The sequence below is a fragment of the Mizuhopecten yessoensis genome, unplaced genomic scaffold (genome assembly GCF_002113885.1).
Source record: "Mizuhopecten yessoensis strain PY_sf001 unplaced genomic scaffold, ASM211388v2 scaffold10603, whole genome shotgun sequence".
In the NCBI taxonomy this organism is placed as follows: domain Eukaryota; kingdom Metazoa; phylum Mollusca; class Bivalvia; order Pectinida; family Pectinidae; genus Mizuhopecten; species Mizuhopecten yessoensis.
The window spans coordinates 1,274,419-1,297,731 of NW_018408629.1; the positions used below are offsets into that span (position 1 = coordinate 1,274,419).

Genomic DNA, 23,313 nt, shown 5'->3' on the forward strand with positions numbered 1-23,313 from the left:
GCGCATCGTCCACCCATGGTGCACACAACTGTGCGGTTTAACAATCGTTCGCCCCGTTGTGCGCTTTTCTCCGCACATCTGCGCGATTTGGTACAATCTGTCGATCAATATTACGGATTGAAAAAAATACGGAAGGCTCGTATGCAATAATCTACACTGTATATATTATTGTATTACTGCAATTTCTCATTACAATAATTATGATTATGTGCAATTTTACAATTTGTGTTACACAGTGTTACATTGACCGTTAGACTGTAAAGAATGGGTTTAGCTCCTAGGTAACGGAACAGGTAAATAACAATTTGATGAGTGACCGGAGTTTTACCTAGCCTGTGCCTGACACATAGAGCTGATATGTGATACCGTATGACAGTTATGAAAACATAACTGGACGTTTCCAGTATTTGTTATTTGCATTCGTGTTGGTCTATAGCTCCCCTTCACCTGGTTTTAATGTCTTGCCGAGTTACGTAAGTGGCCAGGGCGGGGTAACACTATACGGTCCAGGTACAGGTATAACGTGGCTATGTTTACCTGTATTGCCGAGACTGTGTTGTAATTTTACGTGTGTCGATTTAGGTTGTTTAAAAAACACCGAAAACACCATTTCTAAATCTAAGAAAGTGTAGACAGACAGATAAACTTATAGATGTAGCTAGAATACAGAAACACACTAAATAATCAATTGTAAGTGTTTAAAAACGTGCACGAAACCGTATTTTTTGTTAAGGCATTCCTCAATTTACAACAACCATAATTGTTATCGCACAACGTTCGTCCATCGTCCGCACAAATGTGCGCTAGCAATGATCGTTCAATTTGTTATCGTTCGCACTTCGTTCACACACCGTGCACACATCGTGCGCACATCGTGTAACGTTGTGCGATCCCACAACTGTAATAAGGTATGCTCAAGGAATTATGAACCCTTTATCTTTGATAAAACCTGATTATACTGAAACAAGGCTTGTCGTTTTCAATTAAAGCTCCTTTGGTTAAGGTAACATTGTCTCGATTATTAGTTTGATTAAACGATTAGTGTGTTAACAGTTTTGTTGGATATTGGAGCGTTTGACAATACCAAAGTGAATAATCAGGTAATGATGAGTTTTTGTCTGTTGTGTTTCATAACTGCCTGACTATGACTGGATCTAACAACAGATGGTAAGTAACAACCAGAGAAACTATACTTACATATTGAAATTATGTAAGTATATCATTGCTATGCTGATGACACACAAATGTACATGGTCATTAAACCACAGGACAGTTGGAATACAGTCTCAGAAAGTCTGGAAGCTTGTCTGACAGATATCATTATCTGGATGAACGCCAACATGCTTAAACTTAATCAGGAAAAGACGGAACTAATCGTCTTTTCCCCAAAGTGTCAGCAAACAATGGCTCTCCAGCTCAAGGTTGGTGCCAGAACTATTGAGACTGTTCTAGCTGTTAAAAACCTAGGGGTATACTTTGACAGTTCTCTGAACATGGAGAAACAAGTGAACGCTATTGCCAAATCCTGTTACTACCAGATCAGGAACATCGGCTGTATTCGGCAGTTTCTAACTGCAGATGCATGCAAGATTTTGGTGCATTCACTTGTTACCTCTCGGTTGGATTATGGTAACGCCCTGCTCTGTGGTATATCTGACAAACTAACTAGTCGTCTGCAGAGGGTTCAGAACACTGCAGCACGGCTAGTTACTCGTACTCGAAAGAGAGAGCACATCACACCTGCGCTTTATTCGTTGCACTGGTTACCTGTACGATACAGGTCGCAGTACAAAATTCTGGTATACACATACAAGGCACTGAATGGAACAGCTCCTCAGTACCTACAGGAACTTGTTACCCTGTATCAGCCGTCAAGATCACTGCGGTCGGAGTCAGAATCTTTGTTGTGTGTCCCAAAATCTCGTACTGTGACCTACGGAAACAGATGCTTTGGGAGGGTTTCGGCTACGTTGTGGAATAGCTTACCATCTGCTATTAGGAAGTCGAATACCCTGGCCAAGTTCAAGAGGGACATAAAAACTCACCTCTTCACGTCTGCATTTTAGAATCTTTGCAAAGACGTCATGTAAATACCACCCTTTTATTTGTTCAATTATGTGCACATTGCTTGTTAAATGTATGAAAGTGATTGCAAGCCTTTGTTGTTTGTTTTCACAATTATAACCATTACTATTATCCATATGTTGTAAAGCGCCTTAGACTAATTTTATAAATTATATAGGGCGCTATATACATGCTGTATATCATTATTATTATTAAAACGGTTTCATCATTCATATCTTGTCCACATCATAAGCAACCATCTTGCTCAATGATTGGGAAAACCAATCATATTGACAGTTTAGTACATTTCCTGTAGAAGTGAGATACTATTGAAAGTGTGATATGTAAGGGGATACGTAAAAATGCTACGTCATAACATGAACAAACTTCAGAAGATGTGAAGAAGTGAGGTGTTTACGTTTACGATGATTTCGTGACAGTGAGTATTGTAAAATTCCATTCTATTAGAGAATAAACGTATCACTTAGTATCCACAATTTCTATGTGTAGGTGTATTTCAAGATAAATATAAATACAAAATGTCCACATGAATTTGAAAAGTATCAAAATATCCAATAATTAAAATGACTTTTAGTTTTTATCTAGTACCACTAAATAATAGGATATGCTCAAGGAATTATGAACCCTTTATCTTTGATAAAACATGATTATATTGAAACAAGGTTTGTCGTTTTCAATTAAAACTCTATTGATTAAAGTAACAATGTTTCGATTATTAGTTTGATTAACCAATGGGTGTGTTAAAGGTTTTGTTTGATATTGGAGCGTTTAACAATAGCTAAAGTGATTAATAAGGTAATGATGAGTTTTTGTCTGTTGTTTTTCATATCTGCCTGGCTATGACTGGATCTTACTACAGAAAGTAAGTAACAACTTAGCTTTTTCATTCCAAATGTTTGTATTAACTACCTGACGTCTTCTTTTCAAATAAGTACATATACTTTCTTTTTTCAGCCATACAAACTTTACTTGCATATTGATATTACTATGAACGGTTACATCATTCATATCTTATCCACATCATAAGCATTCATCTTGATAAGTGATTGGAATGAAAACAATCATATAAACATTTTATAACATTCATTTCATATAGAAGCGAGTTAATATTCAGATTGTCATAAGCTAGGGGATACGAAGAAAAATTCTACATTACCACATTTTATGACACTCACAAACTTCAGAAGATTTCTAGAAGTGAAATGTTTTCGTTTAAGATGATTTCATAACAGTGAGTATTGTGATATCCCATTATGTTAAAGAATAAACGTATCACTTAGTATCCACAATCTCTATGTGTATATTGTACGTGCATTTCTAAGATAAATATAAATACAAAATGTACACAAGGAGTTGAAAAATAACAAAATGTTCAATCATAAAAATGACGTAGTTTTTATTTAGTCCAACTAAATAATAAGGTATGCTCCAGGGATTATGAACCCTTTTTCTTTGATAAAACCTGATTATATTGAACAAAGATTCTCGTTTTCAATTTAAACTCTATTGATTAAAGTAACTTTGTCTCAATTATTAGTTTGATTAAACAGTTGGTGTGTTAAAGGTTTTGATGGATATTGGAGCGTTTAACAATACCTAAGGTGATTAATCAGATAATGATGAGTTTTTGTCTGTTGTGTTTCATATCTGCCTGGCTATGACTTGATCTAACAACAGATGGTAAATAACAACTTAGCTTTTCATTCCAAATGTTTGTGTTAACTATTTGATGTCTTGTTTTCATATACATTTTGTAAGTACATAGAATTTCATAAGCAATCAACTTGCTCAATGATTGGGACAATCAGTTATATTGACAGATTAGTACATTTCAGGTTGAAGTTAGATAATATGGTAAGTGTGATATGTAAGTGGAAACGTAAAAATACTACGTTATGACATTTATGACATTAACAAAACTTCAGAAGATATGAAGAATTGAAATGTTTACGTTTACGATGATATCATGACAGAGAGTTTTGTGAAATCACATTCTATTATAGAATAAACATATTACGTAATATCCACAATCTCTATGTGTACGTGCATTTGTAAGATAGATATAAATTTGTATCTAGTACATCTAAATAATAATGTATGCTCAAAGAATTATGAACCCTTTTTCTTTGATAAAACCTGATTATATTGAACAAAGATTCTCGTTTTCAATATAAACTCTATTGATTAAAGTAACATTGTCTCAATTATTAGTTTGATTAAACAATTGGTGTGTTAAATATTTTGTTGGATATTGGAGCGTTTAACAATAGCTAAGGTGATTAATCAGGTAATAATGATGAGTTTTTGTGTTGTTTTTCATATCTGCCTGGCTATGACTGGATCTAACTACAGCTCGTAAGTAACAACTTAGCTTTTTTATTCTTAATGTTTGTGTTAACCAACTGTTGTTCTAAATAAGTACATAAAATGTATTTTGACAACCATAGGAACTATACTAACATCTTGAAATTACTGAAAACGGTTACATCATTCATATCCTATCCACATCATAAGCATTCCTCTTCAAAAGTGATTGGAAGGAAAACAATCATATAAACATTGTATTACATTCATTCCATATAGAAGTGAGTTAATATTCAAAGTGTCATAAGCTAGGGGATACGACGAAAAATGCTAAATTACAACATTTGGTGACGCTTACAAACTTCAAAATATGTAAAGAAGTAAAATGTTTTCGTTTACGATGCTATCGTGACAATGAGTATTGTGATATCCAATTAGGTTAAAGAATAAACGTATCTCTTAGTATCTGCAATCTCTATGTTAACGTGCATTTCTCATATAAATACATATACAAAATGTTCACGTTGAGTTGGGAAGTAACAAAATGTGCAGTCATAAAAATCACTTAGTTTCTATTTAGTCCAACGTAATGATACGGTATCCTGAAGAGATTATGAACCCTTTTTCTCTGATAAAACCTGATTATATTGAACAAAGTTTGTCGTTTTCTAAATAAAACGCTATTAATTAAACTTTAATTGCTCGATTATTAGTTTCACTTAACAATTGGTTTGTGATAGATTTAGTTGAATATAGGAGTATTGGACATTACATAAGGTGATTAATCAGGTAATGATGGCTTTTTGTCTGTTGTGTTTTATATCTGCGTGGCTATGACTGGATCTAACTACAGTTGGTAAGTAACAACTTTGCATTTTATTCCAAAGGTTTATGTTAACTACTTGACGTCTTCTTTTCAAATAAGTACATATCATCTATTTGGGCAACCATAGGAACTATACTTACATATTGAAATAACTGAAAGCGGTTACATCATTCCTATTTTTTCACATCATAAGCATTCATCTTGCTCAATGATTGGGAAAATCAATCATATTGACCGTTTAGTACATTTTATGTAAAAGGTAGATACTATTGAAAGTGTGATATGTAAGGGGATATGTAAAAATGCTACGTTATGTCATTTATGGCATAAACTTCAGATGACGGAAGAAGTGAAATGTTTACGTTTACGATGATTTCGTGACAGTGAGTATTGTGAAATCCCATTTATTTAATAAATAAACGTATCACTTAGCATCCACAATCTCCATGAGTACGTGCATTTATAAGATAGATATAAATACAAAATGTACCCAGGGATTTGAAAAGAAACAAAATATCCAATAATTAAAATGACTTTTAGTTTTTATCTACTACAACTAAATAATAAGGTATGCTTAAGGAATTATGAACCTTTTATCTTTGATAAAACCTGATTATATTGAAGCTAACCTTGTTGTCTTCAATTAAAACTCTATTGATTAAAATAACATTGATTCGACTATTGGTTTGATTTAACAATGATTTGTCAAAGGTTTTGTTGGATATTGGAGTGTTAACCAATATCTATGTTGATTAATCAGGTAGTGTGAGTTTTTGTCTGTTGTGTTTCATATATGCCTGGTTTATTCTGGATCTTACTGCAGGTCGTAAGTAATAACTTACCTTTTTTATTCCAAATGTTTGTGTTAACTACCTGATGTACTTTTCAAATAAGAACACATACTTTCGTTTGGTAACCATACACACTTTACTTATGTATCGAATTACTGAAAACGGTTACATCATTCATATCTTATCCACATAATAAGCATTCATTTTGATAAGTGATTGGAATAAAATCAATCATAATAACATTTTATTACATTTAATTCATATATAATTGAGTAATTATTTAAAGTGTCATCAGCTAGGGCATACGACAAATACTTCATTACAACATTTTATGACACTTTCAAACTTCAGAAGATGTGAAGAAGTGAAATGTTTACGTTTACGATGATTTCGTGACAGTGCGTATTGCGTATAACTCCCATTATATTAAAGAATAAACTTAGTATCCTCAATCTCTATGCGTATGTGCATTTTTTAAGATAAATACGAATACCTATTTATGTACACAATGAGTTGAAAAGTAACAAAATGTCCAATAATAAAAATGACTTAGTTTTTATTTAGTCCAACTAACTGATACGGTATGATGAAGGGATTATGAACCCTTTTATATTTGATAAAACATGATTATATTGAACAAAGCTTGTCGTTTTCAATTCAAACTCTATTGGTTAAAATAACATTGACTCGCATATGAGTTTGACTTAACGATTGATTTGTTAAAGAGTTTGTTGAATATTGGAGCGTTAAACAATACCTTAAGTGATTAATGAGGTAATGATGAGTTCTTGTCTGTTGTGTTTCATATCTTCCTGACTATGACTGGATCTAACTACAGTTCGTAAGTAACAACTTTGCATTTTATTCCAAATGTATGGGTTACCTACCTGACGTTTTTTTTAGTTAAAAGAAGTACATAGAATTCCGTTCGGCCACCATACATACTTTACTTACATATCGAAATTACTGAAAACGGTTACATCATTTATATCTTTTCCAAATCATTAGCATTCATCTTGATTAGTGATTGGAAAAAATCATTCGTAGTAACATTATATTATATTTCATGTAGAGGTGAGGTAATAATCAAAGTTATATAGGTTAGGTGTTACAAAAAATACAACATCACAACATTTTATGAAACAAACTTAAGAAGTTGCAAAGAAGTGAAATTCTCACTTTACGATGAATCCGTGACAGTGAGTATTGTGAAATCCCATTATATTAAAGATAATCTAAATACCTAGTATCCACAATCTCTAAGTGTGCGTTTTTTCTAAGCTTAATACAAACTGTACATAGGAAGATAAAAAGTAACAAAATACCCAATAATTAAAATGACATAGTTTTTATCTGGTACAACTAAATAATAAGGTATACTTAATGGATTATGAACCCTTTATCTTTAACCTGATTATATTGAAACAAGGCTTGTCGTCGTCAATAAAAATAAAGTCTATTGATTAAAGTATCATTGTCTCGATTATAAGTTTGATAAAACAATTGGTGTGTTAAAGGTTTTATTTGATATTGGAGCGTTAAACAAAACCTAAGGTGATTAATCAGGTACTGATGAGTTTTTGTCTATTGTGTTTCATATCTGCCTGGCTATGACTGGATCTTTCTACAGATCGTAAGTAACAACTGAACATTTTATTCCAAATGTTTGTGTTAACTACCTGATCGTGTATCAGATATTTCAAACATGTACTTATGTGCATCATTCTACACGTTAAGTGGCAGAGTATTGTCTATATGGTTTTAATTTCTAGATCTAATTACATTGCAAAAGACTCAATTAGTATGTGATTTTGATCGTGATGACTTTAGCATAGTCATCACGATATCACGTCAATTGACGTTTGTTTCAGTGCTAAATTGTTTGAACTTTTGACGTCATGTAATGAAAGTTGATAAATGGCTCTGTATAATAGAAAGTCTATTCATAGGTTTCATGTTATATCAAGAGATTCACCATATGGCTTGTTCTAGATAGTACACATTTTCTAGACTATTAGTTGGTTATTTAAAAAAACAATTTTGCAAAGTCATATTTATGCACATGTTAGTAGGTAATATAATGCATCTGAAGAAAGTGTGTTTATATGTGTAATAAATATCGATGGAGAACATATATATATTTGCTAGAACGGTACCAAATACATACACCTCTCATTGATCAGTGTATTTAATAATAATCCAGAATTACTTGCGTCTACAATTATAATTGTTAAAGTTCGAAACAAATTAATTGAAATATAATGAAAAGTTTGCGTCGAATACATTTTTGTTAAATTTGGCCATAAGATATTCAAACAGACTTTTTTACATAGTTTCCCCAGTAGTAACATTCCTGACAATCTTAGTTACATATTGGGTTTCACTTTTCGAACACTTGTTCTAAGTTTCGTATTTTTGAAGACAGACAAACAGAAAACTTGAACAACCGTAAATTTCCATTTAAGAGGTTTCAATCTACGTTACATTCACACTGTTAAGTTACCCCCATGCTCGATTTCAGTCTTCGGTATATCCGGTTTTACCATAAATGAAGACTGGTTATCATCATAGAGCATATATGTCATACGCAAGTTCATATATTTGACGGTAGACCTAAAGACGAAAATTGCATTCGGTGCAGAAAGAGAGTTTCCCTTTGGAACCGTTGTGAGGGTTATGTGTCTTAGTTCTTCGACCCTGAAACGTTTGTATTTAATTGTTCTTGTCTTTTTTTTTATCTTCTTTTTGTTAATCGAATATGTGAAAATATTTTAATATTTTCCTTAACAGTAACTCCTGAGTATGAAAAGTACGTAGCGCTGTTTAGGGGATTAAAGGAGAGATACCGGCACATACGCGTAGTCTTCACCGGCCGAGAGGGTGCCGGGAAGACGACCTTCTGTAGCAGGGTCAAGAACGAAAATGTCGACCTTAAGTTGCGTCAGCCAACTGTGGGAGCTGTTTCTCATCCTGCTTGGTTCTTTATTGACTGGAAATCCAAAGAATGGGGGTTAAATACTGATCAATCGTCCACGCGCGTGATTAAAACACGTATGGGCGCATTGCTGAACATGGAAACATTAGAAAGAGAAGCTGGCTTGCGAGCAGGTAATTTACTGTCACTTTACATAAAGTCCATGGATATAACAGTATGTAAGCAATGACACACATTTTATGCATGTTGTAGTTTCTATTAACTGACTTCACAATGTTAATGTTTCGTTATGTCGTACAAAATATCATATATATAACTTAATCAAGTAAAACAAATTAAGAACAATCTTCATCGAGACTTCACAATGGAAATGTTTCTTTATGTCCTTCAAAATATATTATTTATAACTTAATAAAGTAAACAACCAAAATAAAGAACGAGCTTCATTGAGACTTATTCTTAAGTTTCATTGTGTGGTTTTATAGGGTTCCAAGACGGCTCATTCAGATTACCTTTGTCAGAAAACCTTGCAGCAGACACAGGTAACACATACCTCGAATCGTTGGCAGTCAAATTTGCTTCATTTGAGGCCAAGGCTGATGGAGCGTTTCTATCTCTGTGGGATATGGGTGGACACACGTCATTTCGAGCTTCACACAATGTGTTCATATCATCACATGGTGTATACCTTCTAGTCTTCAGGCTGACAGACTTTCTAATAGACAAGTTGGAAACTGGTAAGTAAATGAACGAACCATTTTTTATCTTTTCAATGCATATGCAGCAAGTCCAAAGATACCCTTACATCATTCATCTTGCAAATAACAATTACTGGTATCTTGTCAAAATCAAGAATGAAGTCAGTCTTTAAAGCATCGATGGGGACAGAAACAAAGACTATAAATAAAAACTGTTTTGTAAATATTAAAACACACCATAATATTCAACAACAGGTGGTTACAAGGGGAAAAAAGAGACTCGTAATTATATTTGTTTGTATTGACATGAAGGTAGAACTGTGAATTAGGAGAGGGTACAGGAAAAAAGAGGATGTATTTTTGAGATTGTTAGGGTACGGAATGAAAATATATTTTTTGAGTATTGCATATATAAATGATAATATTTTGCAGTGAAACTGTTATTATATTTTAATTATACATCTTATTTGAACATTAATGCGATGACACACAGGGTAAGGTAATGAAACGGTGTTCTTGAATATTTGAAGGATACGTGTTGATTTTGTTTCGTTTATTTGCTTTAATAACTGGTGTATCTTTTTTAACGGGATAACTATTAGAAAGTACATAATGTAGAATGATTTGGTTAGTTGACACCTTACGGGTATAGCAGATGAAATCAGAAAAAAGAAGAAAATCTAAGACGAAGCAAATGCCTGGATCTTGGCCATTATGAACATCGAAGCATGTTCTGATTGACAAGCGACGATGAAAAATAGTTTAGTTCAGAAAGCGAGGTTGCAATCCTTTTTCATTTGATTGCTATGTTTTTATTTTGGAAAAGAATACAGAAAGAAATCAGACTAAAGTGTTTTATGACATTACAGTTGTCCCAGTCAGAATATAGATTCGGCGTGAAAGAAATTCTGAATCCAGGGATGGAATTGACGAACATCCAGTCTAGGATTATAATCAGTATGAGTTGCTTTGCTACAGGAAGTTACAAAATATCTTTAATTTATATATATACATACACGAACATACAACTTAAGTATTAACCTGTTAGTTAACACACACGTGCTTATTTAATATAGTTCCTATCTATGGGGGAAATATTTTGACGTAATTCAACCAGACGCCGATGAAATCGATTTCTTTTTTACACCTAGACCACTTTGTTCCAGTCCAGGTACTCTTTGCTTCATGTACAACTCATTAACTCTATGTTTGTAGTGTATTTAGAGGATATAAGAAAGCCTCATATTTTAAATACTAAGAGCCCTTTCGTTTTATTTATCCTTTTGCTTTTTTTTGTAATTCTGTTGATTCTGAACTTGCACTATGCTGTACTGACAATTTCTCTTTTATAATCTTTTCCATGCCGTAGTTTATATTCCGTAAAAGATGTTTTACGCATTATGTAATTTGAAATTAGACAGTAATTTATTGAATTTTCAAATTCTTAACATGAATAGAATCCATACCCCCTCTCCTTCTATTCAAATAACAAACAAACCAACTTTGAAATTAAACTTATTTTTAGACACTCGTTCTATTTGAAGTTATTGTTCTTGTCGGAAATAACACATAGATTGTATGTTGGAAGTGTATACAATAGTTTTCAAATCTTTGCCTATGGTATTGAATGGTGTAATTTGAAAAAGAAACTATATATGTATCAGTATTTCCTAAAGACACCTTTGCTATTAAATAATCATAATATCTTTCTGAGTCCAGATAGATTAAAGAAATGGGTCCGATTGATTGGCACATTTTCGTCAGTTGAACTCAATGCGCCAAAATTGAAGCCACATGATCCACCACTTATTTTCGTCGGCACCTTCCTCGATCAACTAAAGCAAGCAACCACGGTAAAAAATATAAATATTAAATGTGTGTGGAACACATTCTCAATATTATCATAAATTCATTTAATCATATACAAATATGTTTGCTAAGATATAAATATAATTGTGTTTTGTACACATTGTATTCTGCTCTGGTACAAATTGATTGTCCTTAAGTGCTTCTCTACCTTGAAAAACCAATATGCTTTTGTAATTCATACTGTTTACAAAAGAAGTAAAATGTGAACTATTGAATGTATTACCGTTTCAGGACTACGGTCAACTGGTAAAGGCAATAAAGGCAAGCATTACAAAATTTCGTCAGGATCTGTACAGCCGATAACAGCCTTGGAAACGAAGACAAAGAACTAAAAGAACTGCGAGGTTTAATCACAGACGCAGCAGTGCATCAAGATCAGTGGGACAGAGAAATCCCGACTAAATGGTTAAAGCTGGAGAGGGACTTACTTAGCGCCAGAGAAGAAGGAACCAGGATACTCGCTTTAGCGGAGGTCATTGAAGTGAACAAGAAGTCTGTAGCCCCTTTAACGGAGGAGGAGGAAATGAAACTGGCACTGGAGTGAGTATGTCTACACAGTTGTTACATAGACATATATAGATACAATTTACTAGATATTGTTGTTCCGTTTTATCATTTAAGGAGTAAATAAGCTTTTGGTGTTATCTCTTCCTATTCGTATCATATGTATGAAGAAAAAAGAACATTTCAGAAACACTGGAGGTGTCTCGAATTCAAACTACAAAATGCCAGTGATTTCAATTTTTTGACAGTGTTCATGTATATCTAAGGAAATAAAGCTTGTATTCCTTTCATTCTGAAGGAAAAATATACATATCGAAACTGGTGTAGGTAACGGACGCGTTTTATGTCAGATTATAATGTCTTTTACTGAAACACTAAAATTCGCTGTATCGGTGTCCTAATAATATATGCTTATCAGGGTCATTTGTTCAAGGACTAATGGAGTTATTCAATCAGAATTTAGCAACAGTATTGTAGTTTCATGTTGCCATTATAATTGTGAACGTGCAACAGTGTATAACAGCTGTTAAAACTGTATAGTATGTAGATGTAGAAAGCCAATTAAAGTAAAAGAATTACTTCACCATACACTAAAACTGAACAGAATGCAATTTAAAATCAAGACGGCAAGGAGTCTCAGCTGTTAAATTGCAATGTTGAAGAAAATAGTCGTTACAACTCATTATATTGATAATGCTCGGAATATAATCTGAAACAACATCTACAATACCGCTGCCGTTGTCCCTGTACATTATTATCAACCTATCTGTCATGACATTTATGTGACTTACCCTCGCTATTACGCTTTGCAAAATCACATAAAACGCTACATATATACGTTCCCAGCCCCTGTGCATTCAACGCAATGTGTATATATACAAAATAACCTCACTCATCAAACGTTATGATGTAAAGCTTTGAACAATTTATACAATAGAAACGAACGACAAATCAAATGTTTGGGTTAACGTCACATCACATTTACCTAGATGTTTGACTCCAATCCAGAATGAGGAGATGACCCATGCATTATTTAGCATGCCTATTGATACTTGAATAATTCCATAATTTCGGACTTTCGAATTTATCAGTTGGTTTACGTAGGATATAGCTAGAAAACCAAGTTGCTATAGATACGTCCGTTAAAATGACAACTCAGAAATTACTAAAGTACTATCGTGTATTTTTATAAAACACATTTAAAAACACTTCAATCGGAAATTACTTTATGCATACACTTATTTCTTGTCATTCTTGAATGTAAATAATTTTATTAAAATGAAAAACAAAATCAACTCAGTATGAACGTCGAAAAATCGAAGGTGAATGTGATACAATTTCTTAGCATGTGTTGCTCATAACACCAATTGAAATTGAATGAAGATTGAAAATCTATCCAAACAAACATAGGACCAGTTTTTTTATATTTCTTTTGGCACTCTTATTGGTCATGTAACTAATGCAAGTTATATAACACCTTCATTTATTTTGTGCAGGTACCTGCATTGTACAAGGTCTGTGATTTATTTTCGTGAGTTTGTCTTCATCATCAACGACCCCCAGTGGCTTGCTGATTTTTTCAGTATCCTGATAACCGACGACCAGTTCCTCCCAAAAGACGACCTCCTGCTAATCCGAGATTTAGAACGGTACACGACAAATGGAGAGCTGACCCACGAGTTGATCGATGTTCTTCTCAGCCTGGAAAAGAACCAAAAGTTTCGTCCTCATAAGTCCCATCTCCTGGCTCTGATGGAAAAGTTCGGGCTGATAGCAAGGGTACTGATATCGGGAACCACTACAGAAAATGCACAGTTCAGTGAAACGTACACCATTCCGAGCAAACTAATGGAGCTACAAAACGTTGACGCTATAACCGAGAAGGTCAGTTACCTCCAACAAAGCAATCTCTTTGTCTCTAAAACCTTATGCTTCGTGTTCAAAGACGTTTCCGTACCAGATGAGCTGTTCCACAGAATCTTTGCCAAGGTCATGAGGGCGTACAAAGCAGCGTCACTATCAATTCGAGGTTTAGAGGAGGCAGCTGAACGTGGCCAGACCAAGACAGACAATACTATTTGTCTATATTCGGGTTTTGGGTGTTTCGAGGTCGACGACCTTTGCAGAGTGATCGTGTCAATGCACGCAGAGAGGTCAACAATCGCCGTGACTGTGATCAGTCTGACAGAGACCCAACTTCCCGCAGAATCCGGACCACGTATTAGGCTAAAAGTTAAACAGATTCTACGAGACACGTTGCATATGAGTAACCAGCTACACTTTCAGTACGCACACCAGCTGCACTGCAACTTCCACCTGAGTCCATTCGACACCCCAGTACAACTGTACGGCATCATCCACTCAGAGAGGGGCGTGCCCTGTAAAGGTGTAGTATGCCGAGCACAACATCGACTAACAAAAACGGACACCACTTTTTGGGACATCGAACAGGTAACATGCTTATATTTATAATTCGCATATCGTTTTAAAATAAACTAGCAGAACTGGGTGACACAAAAATATATATATATGCCAGTATGCACCCTACTGTTCGTTATAAGTCGATTTTTAAAGGATGCAATCCATAAAATATGTTAGGTTTCGGTGCATTTCGCAGAGTTAAAGTCAATCAATTCTAATATTGCAAAAGAAAACCGAATAAAAAGAAAAGAGACACAGTAGGAGGTTTACTCAAAATGTTAGCATTGTAAAAGTCTGCACTTTAACGATGTCGTTATCCTGGATCAACAAATGGTCAGCATCAAAAATAATGTCCAATTGATGTATTGCAAAGACTTTGATCATGTACGTTGAAACTTATAGATGTAGTTGCTTGATTTGTCATTTAAAAAAGTTAATAGCTAAAGTGGAAAAATAGTGAAACTGTTCTTCCTTATTATACATGTAGCTGAAATGCATTAAACCTTTAAACTGTCAATAAATACTAATCATGAATTCAGTATTTCGTGAAGGTAAAGTTGATTTTTTTCTAACAATTCACTATTGGTCTAAATCATCCTCGGCAAGTATTATACATGTTGAAAGGTGACTACAGGTAAACGACTGCATTCTTTATTCTTTATTTTTTTAGAAGATAGTTTAAACCATACACAAAGTATGACGGTATTAAGTGGAAAAGAAATATTTATTCTTGATAACGTTTGTCTTTTTCAGCACTTAGCGACGGTTGAAGGCAGAGAAAATGGCGCAGGTAAGGACGAATTCAAACTAATCTTATCAATAAATCATCTAAGGGTTAGCAAATAAACGGATTCAGTGTATGAATGTATTAATTGCCTCGTTGGAATTTGAAAATAACTTCGGTATATTTCAGTTTATACTTGTATGTATGCGATTGATATTTGTCCAGCACAGGGGATTAAATAGGTTTTATAGAAATGCTGCCGTTTGATATGTGAATCAATGAAGTGAGTACAGTATTTAGTCATATATGGTATGTATTGCTGTGAGCATGGCATTATATTGGATATCTTTTAAATATAGTGTGGCTTTTTCTTCTTCACAACGTGTAATGTATGGTCAATTTCAGGACAAGATATATCTTGTTCTTGCGTCACCTTCCATAGCTATAGTGCACAAATAACAAGTGTACGAAACACCGTCCGTAAGTCGACGTTTCTTCACCGTTGAAAATGGGCTTGAGGGATAATATATATCAAGAAACTAGTTCCTCGATACTAGACCTGTTTCCCAAGGTGAGATCGAAGGAAACGGACCTAGTCAAAAATAACCAGCCAGGTGACACAGTAAAATCTTGTTCTTTGACTATTTCATTGAAAGCTATTGCGCAAACGATTTAAAAATGTAATAGTGCAGTCTCATTTTCTGAAAACCTATCATTTCGGTTAGGAAATTACGAAAACTGTCGGGAGAGTAAGTCTAAAATAGTAAATATAACAAATTGCTGCCATTTAAAGAGTTGTTGAAACAGTAGTATCGTTTGATGTAGAATTGATAGCCATCATAAGCAATCGCCATTACCAAATTATCAACTTTAGCTACAACACAGTCAGTGTGCTACAATTCCTATTCCGTTTTGATATTGTAATGTTACTGCGGCAAATACAACTTTTATCAGTATGACCGTGCTTCTCATAATTAAATCCATGATTTGTTTGATAGTTACCTGTTTTAACGTACCAATTTCGCCAACCTTTGATCGAAATATGATATTTTTTTCATGCACAACCAACGATTTTAATGCTCATGTAGATCACTAGTTATGAAAATTTCAAATTACTCTCTAGACTATATTGCATTGTACAACATTTTGTTTCTAGCGAACCAACGCTTGAACGTCTGATTCGGGTAATAGTACGCTTAATTACAGTTTTTATCAACTTTTATAGATGTCTTAAAGACTCCAGCCTTCCTTGACCCAAATATTTTGATAAAGATCAACTCGTTTAAAATTAAACTATACATTTCCCTAATCTTCGCAGCAAGTAAACATAAATTGGAATAGTCTCGGTGTACGTATATGTGACAAATACTTGAAGCATTAAGTTGCATAATCGACTTCAAACTATCGAATAGATGATTGAGTGACACTTATGTAAACATTGAGGACTTCAATTGTTATCTTTGTATAGTTGTTTACACACTGTAATAGGTCTTACTATTAGTTGTCCTCTGATTGGTTTAGAAACGACGGAGTGCGACACAACCATCTCGAATAGAAGGCCGACCCCCAGGGAACTTGGTCGTTTGTCCCGTCCGGTCGACTCATCTAGCTGTGAGTGCCTTTTTATCCATCTTGGCCTTCCTTAACCAGAAATCCGGACCACTGAATGGGAGTCACAAAACTTTGCGGGAATCACACTGATTACAAAGTTGTTTCTGAAATGGACAGTCATTTACCCGAATCAGACGTTCCAGGATATCGAGCGAGCTATGACGGCGGCTGAGATGGCAGCTGACCGTATCAGCGAAGTGTTAGAAACTGACGAGGAATCATTAGATCAAGGTTAAAAGAAGACATAACTTGCACATCATGATAAACACAACATATGTAAACATCAACTACACGTACGTACTGTGATATAGCATGTAAATGTTTCTATCTCTATGATATTAAAGGAAAAACTATTCTATTTTGGTTTAGTGATAATTTCACTTGAGCAGGTGCAAATGAAAATCTTTATAACAATGTAACGGAATTTTCTGTGAACGCTTGGCATTTATTACAATGATAAGTCTTATCAGCTTTTACAAATCATATTTTGAAAACATAAATATGAGGTCAGGTTAATAAAAGGAACAGCCTGAAATTGGCATAAGTCTTTGTTAACTCCGGCCACATCGACTGTTTTTACGTCACACATCAGTTTATCATTCGTAAAAGGTTTGCTAATGAATTCAAAACTTTAACAGAGGAAATTCAGAATTAAATGACTGTATAATTTAAATGTTTGTAAAATATTTTTATAAATATATTACCATGCAGGTATACGAAAATTTTCTGTAATTGGTTTATGAACTATTCCCAAAGAAACATTATTCAAAGAAAAAAGTATCTGTTTTGCAGAAATGATTCCAAGCGATGTCTGGAATAGAACCCCGTCTGATGCTGAGATAAAGAAAATTGTCACCAATGTTGGCAACACGTTCTTTAACCTGTGCCTGGAGCTCGGATTGTCACCTCCAATAATAGAGCAGCATGAACTTGGTCATCCTGTCACCTTCCAGGCAAGGATGAGTTCTCTCCTCCGGTTTTGGATAAACAGATTCCAGACGAAGGCAACCATCGGCAGGTTGTTGACAGCGATGAAGGTTTGTCGGATGGACTGGCATACAACAGCACAGATTTGGTCACCATGATAAGGAAGGACAATATGAACGTGTGAAATAAATTCATGTCACTCTTGACATTCACAAACCTTCCTTCACACATGTACATATATAAGATTAATGTTATAACTAACTAAAAAATATCAGCCAAACCTTGTAAATCAATATTATTGTAACCAGAAAATACTCCGTAGAAATGATACTAATGACAAAGCATTCATATTTAACAGTTCAGACAACACGTTAAGATGAAACAAAGGCGTCTATCATATGTGTGTGATTTACTCAAGGTTAATTTTCTCAAATTCAAAGTTAATCTCAGATGAAGATTAAATTATTCTTGAAACCTTCATATTTTGTTTTGTTAAAGTGAATAAAACATTCCTATCCATGGGTAATTTAATGTTCGCTTTTATTCTGTGTTCGCAATTGCGATGAATAACAATAAATACATATAAAGCTGAAATATCTTTCTAGCAGCTTATAATAATGGTTCATAGATTGCAGATGTAAGAAAACATTCTGAGAAGAAAGCAAGATTAAACTATCAACGAAATATCGGCACAGTAAAATATATATCATTTTATCATTAAAATATATTACTGTGGTCTTTTTGGCACCTAGGTGATGGCATATTAACATTTTTCTCAGTGTGATATTCTCTTTGATATCGAGCCTGTAAGTAACATCCTCTGAGAGCTATTTGTATGTATTTATTGATTTGTGATTTCAATGTTCATGTTCATGTAGATGTAAAATACCGAGTGATTTTGACACTAATTATTTTCATTATAAGTTTTAAATATATGTCGCATGCTTAGAATATTACACTTGTGAAATCTTCCATCTTATTACAGCAGATGTGCTTTGTTATATTGTTCTGTATTCGGAGTTAACATTTTTTACCATTTGAATATCTAGACATGATGATGTACACTGTATTTAAGTAATTTTCTGCTCTTTACAAAGTGTACTGCCCCTTTGTACCTTTCGAAAATAAACGTTTGTTTTGAAATAATTTTGATAATTGACAGAGTCTGTGATCGCTTTACAAGGGGTTTATCAAATAGTAAAACCAGAAAAGCATATGTTGACATATTCAGACCTCTAGTCAAATAAAATCAGTATGTAATCCTAAATAAGTCTATCCTACAGTTAAATGAGCTTCACGAATGCGTATTTTTGTTACATGTCAATATTATGATAATGTTGTTGCACGAATGCTTCATCAGGAGATTCTTAAAACGACTCTATCTTTTACAGTGAGACAAAATGCACGCAAAATATTCAATTTTTAATGTTGTAATATCTTCCCGTAGAACTTTGTCTTTTCACAAGTTATTACGACGTAAAATAATTAATTAACGGTACTTCCCGGGACACGGTGCGCGCTGGCAATGGATTCAACCCACCCGGAAGTGCTCCTTTAGGTTCCACTGGGAGATCATAAAATAGACATTATATATCTCTGTAATATCATGGAATGTCGCCAGATCTCTTGTCGAAAAACTACATGATAATGATTTTAATAATATTATTGCTGAATATCATATTATTTGCCTCTATGAATGTTGGGTGAATGAAAATAACGATGTTACTTTACCTGGTTATGATGTTAAATCTGTTCCTAGAATTGACGGAAAGGGTCTCCGAAGGGATTGCTATTTATTGTAAAGAAACGATTAAGCAAATAGTTTCCATCGAAAAAGTTGTATTCGATCATTCTGTTATTATCAAATTAGATTCTAAGTCTATGAAAGATAATAAAAAATGTTTTATTTTAGCTAATTACGTCCCTCCGGCTAAAAACTTATATTATGATAATTACATTTATGTATGACGTTAATATTTTTGAAGTCGTAGAAGAAAATGTATCTGTGTATAATGAATACGGAAACGTGATTGTTATTGGTGATCTAAATAGTAGAACCGGAAAAAGTAGCGATTTTATAGAAAATGACAATATTGGAAGTTTACCTTTCCATGTTTTATCGAATGTTTTTAATTACTTACCTGATATTCATGTTACTGAAAGAAAAAGTACAAATAAAATTGCAAACACAATGGGAAGAAAACTTTTGAATTTATGTAAAACGAGTGCTTTTAGAATCGTAATGGGCAACTTCCGGGCGACGATAAAGGCAGTATTACATTTTATAGTAGTTTGGGAACAAGCTCAATCGATTATGTTCTTGTTGATGAGTCAAATTTCGAAATTATATGAAATTTTAAAAGCGGAGATTTTTCAGACCAAATGCCTATTGTGTTTACGGTAGAGATTAAGATTATTTAAAACATGACTGTGATGTCATCTATTTTTATTGCATGAAGTATATTTGAGCCAAAAACTATTCCACAGTAAATTCAAGAATATAAGAAGACATAAAATGTTAACAGTTAGTTGTTTTAATTAGAAAAAATATGTCGAATGGAAAAAAAACCACTTAATTGATCAATATATCCATAATCCATCGGGATATTCACATTTAATAAATCCAGGAAAGTGAGATAACTATAGTACAAGCTCACAGTCTTTGTGTCCGCGGGAGTGTTATCACCATGGAAGGAAAATTTTACTTTCTCATTTGAATTTCAAACAAATTTGCAAATCTCCAGACTGAATATTTACAGAATCACTTGTGCAGCTTTCATCCATTTTCTTCGTTTTTTCACACCAGACTGCAAGAGATCACTGACTCTCTAACTGATTTTGGCTGGTACGTTTGTATCCTCTGACAGCAGTAGACTTGTGGCAAGTTTTTTCAATAAAAAAGTTGCTCATCTATACCTGTCTAACAGTTGTGTTGCAGCAGTTGCTCTTAGACTATGGTTGGTGTAAAAACCTTGGAAGCCTGCTTCTTTACACATCCTACTAACTGCTTGGCTTAAAATGTTCACACCAACCGGAGCATCAGCATACCAGCTGTTTGGTGTTGCATTCTTCAGAGGTCCTAGGTACAATGCTTCACATTTTCCAGTTTGAGGTCTGAAAGAATGTAATTGAAAAAATAAACAATGTATATATATATTCCATTTTGTAGGTAAATATTCATTGCAGAGTAAGATGGATATTAAAATTTGATGTTAGATGTCATCATAGTTACTGTCTAGATAAATAAATTTGACATACATTGCAAGTTATTGAAATGTGTGTGAGAGTTTGTGGGGGAAAGAGGGTTATGTAAGTGTAAAAAAACGAATTATTTACCTTAGGCTCATGTACTGCTCATATATCCTCACTGGACATCTGTCTGGTTGTCCCGGGTTTTCATAAGCACATGTCTGTTTGGGATCCGTTTACGATGATTGAGACCTCCTGGATTAGTTTTGGATACATCCACCGTGTACTGAATGTACTTGCGGCTATTTCCTTCTAAAAGTCTCAGCTGAGAGCTAGGGCCAACTCTCAAATACTAGAAGCTTGACGTTTGTGTATTCCTATTCCCTGTCTGGCTAAAATTGTCATATTGGCATCCAAAAGTCTTCGTAACCCTTGAAAGTTTTCTCCGTCATAGAAAAATTTACATTTTGACACTTTTCACGAAATACATGTAATACTGAATTCCAGCAATACTTTCATAAAGTGTATTCCTTCGATATTCGTTCATCTTTCTTGTGTATCTCTGTTATAAATCTTCCCAAATTTGCATTAACATAACAAACATAAATAAAAGTTCCCCTTTCACTTCTTGCACATTTCGATCTGTTACAGCTTTTTTGTTTCTGTCAGCCTTCCAGGCCTCGAAAAGATGTTTCTAATCCAATCATGTCAAATCTGATTTTGCCACGGTGTTTTTTGAGTCGGCATCCTTCAGAAGGCTTTCAATCTTATTATCCTCCAAATTCTGAAACTGAGGGTTAATATTTGTTTCGCCAATTTTTGCTCGGATTCCTGTGTTGCCTTCATAAGTTCCTGTTGCGAATCAATTGCACTTGATATATCCGAAAAAACATCACTTTTGAGGTCAAAATTAGTGTTGGTTTTCGTTTGTGTGAGAAAAATTTCATTATCACTAGTACTGCATGTAGATTCCTCCATGTTGAGCAGTGCAAACTAAACTGACTAAATGTTTCAATAGAAGCACCATGGTGCCTGTGAAACATTCACAAATTTCATGCAAAGCATGCTGCATGCTCTTTATAGTGAGGTTAAACAAGTGAATAGGTCTCAGAGAGTTACAGGTAAGGGCTTACATGGAACAGTGGAATAGTTTAACAATACACTGTATACCTGTGTAATAGTCAAGGAGTGGAAGTTTTATGATGCCATGTTTTAAGTATGAGAAACACCTTAAACTGTGGAATAGTCAAGATAATGCATAGTTCTCGGCCCTGACGGGCTTTGAACTATCCATTATCTTGACTATTCCACAGTTTTCGGTGTTTCTCCTATACAGAAGAAAATATACATGGTGATAATGAGCTGTTTTATTCTACGCGATGGAATAAGTTAATTCAAACAATGATCAATGAAAATGCCGATATGTAATGCATACATGTAGAAATAACGATATGTCTTTGGATAGTGTAATTAAAAGTGACAAAGAATTTTCTGAATTACTTAGAACCATTGTTGAACCATATTGCGTTCAGATTCCATCTTGTATTATATCTAAAAACTATAATAAGGGAGATAAACCTTGGTTTTCAGAAACTTGTAAAGTAAATTTCAAACAATACAAAGCTGCTCTCTCAGTCTTTAATAAGAATAAAACACATGGCAATCATACAAGATTGATCGATAAGAAAAAGGTATACAAGAAGCTAGAATTAAAACTGAAAAGAAAATACAAGACCCAGAAGAGTAACATGATGAATTACTTGAGAAAATATAACCCAAAACATTTTACAGAAGTTTTAAAGAAAAGACAAAAGCGAGAAAATGTGATTTGAAAAGAGAAGATTTTTTTGAACATTTTAAAAAATGGCGTCTACTGTTCTTGATCGTAATAAGGAAGTTAATGCATATATGAATGCTTATGATGATTCTGGTAATGATATGAACCCTTATTCTGAATTAGATATAGAAATCACTGAGAGAGCGGTTTCACATGCAATATCTGATTTGAAACAAAATAAGGCTTGTGGTCTTGATTGATTGTTAAATGAAGTGTTTGTTACTTGCAAGATTAATTGGCACCTTGTCTAAAATTGCTTTTTAATGGAATATTTAGGTCTTGAATTTCCCCCGATAATTGGAATATTGGAACAATTATATCACTATTTAATAATAAATAATGATATACAACATTTATATAGCGCCCTATTTAATTTGTAAAATTACTCTAAAGCCTTTACATCATATGGATAATAGTAATGGTTATAATTGTGAAAACAAAAAACAAAGGCTTACAATCACTTTTATACATTTACGCAAGCAATGTGCACATAAGCAATGTGCACATAAATGAACAAATAAAAGGGCGGTATTTACATGACGTCTTTGCAAGGATTCTAAAACGCAGACGTGAAGAGGTGAGTGTTGATGTC

At 33.9% G+C, this 23,313-nt stretch overlaps 1 protein-coding gene across 1 annotated transcript; it reads left to right on the forward strand.

Moving 5' to 3' along the window:
- The first annotated feature begins 6,799 nt into the window (after positions 1 to 6,799).
- Positions 6,800 to 18,543, forward strand: LOC110461371. The gene is made up of 10 exons (XM_021514819.1): positions 6,800 to 6,847; positions 7,637 to 7,639; positions 8,797 to 9,114; positions 9,427 to 9,678; positions 11,359 to 11,492; positions 11,740 to 12,048; positions 13,509 to 14,463; positions 15,187 to 15,223; positions 16,679 to 17,061; positions 17,561 to 18,543. Exons 6-9 carry the CDS (start codon positions 12,032 to 12,034, stop codon positions 16,801 to 16,803), a joined length of 1,134 nt encoding a protein of 377 aa, XP_021370494.1. The 5' UTR covers positions 6,800 to 6,847; positions 7,637 to 7,639; positions 8,797 to 9,114; positions 9,427 to 9,678; positions 11,359 to 11,492; positions 11,740 to 12,031; the 3' UTR covers positions 16,804 to 17,061; positions 17,561 to 18,543.
- Positions 18,544 to 23,313: the final 4,770 nt, after the last annotated feature.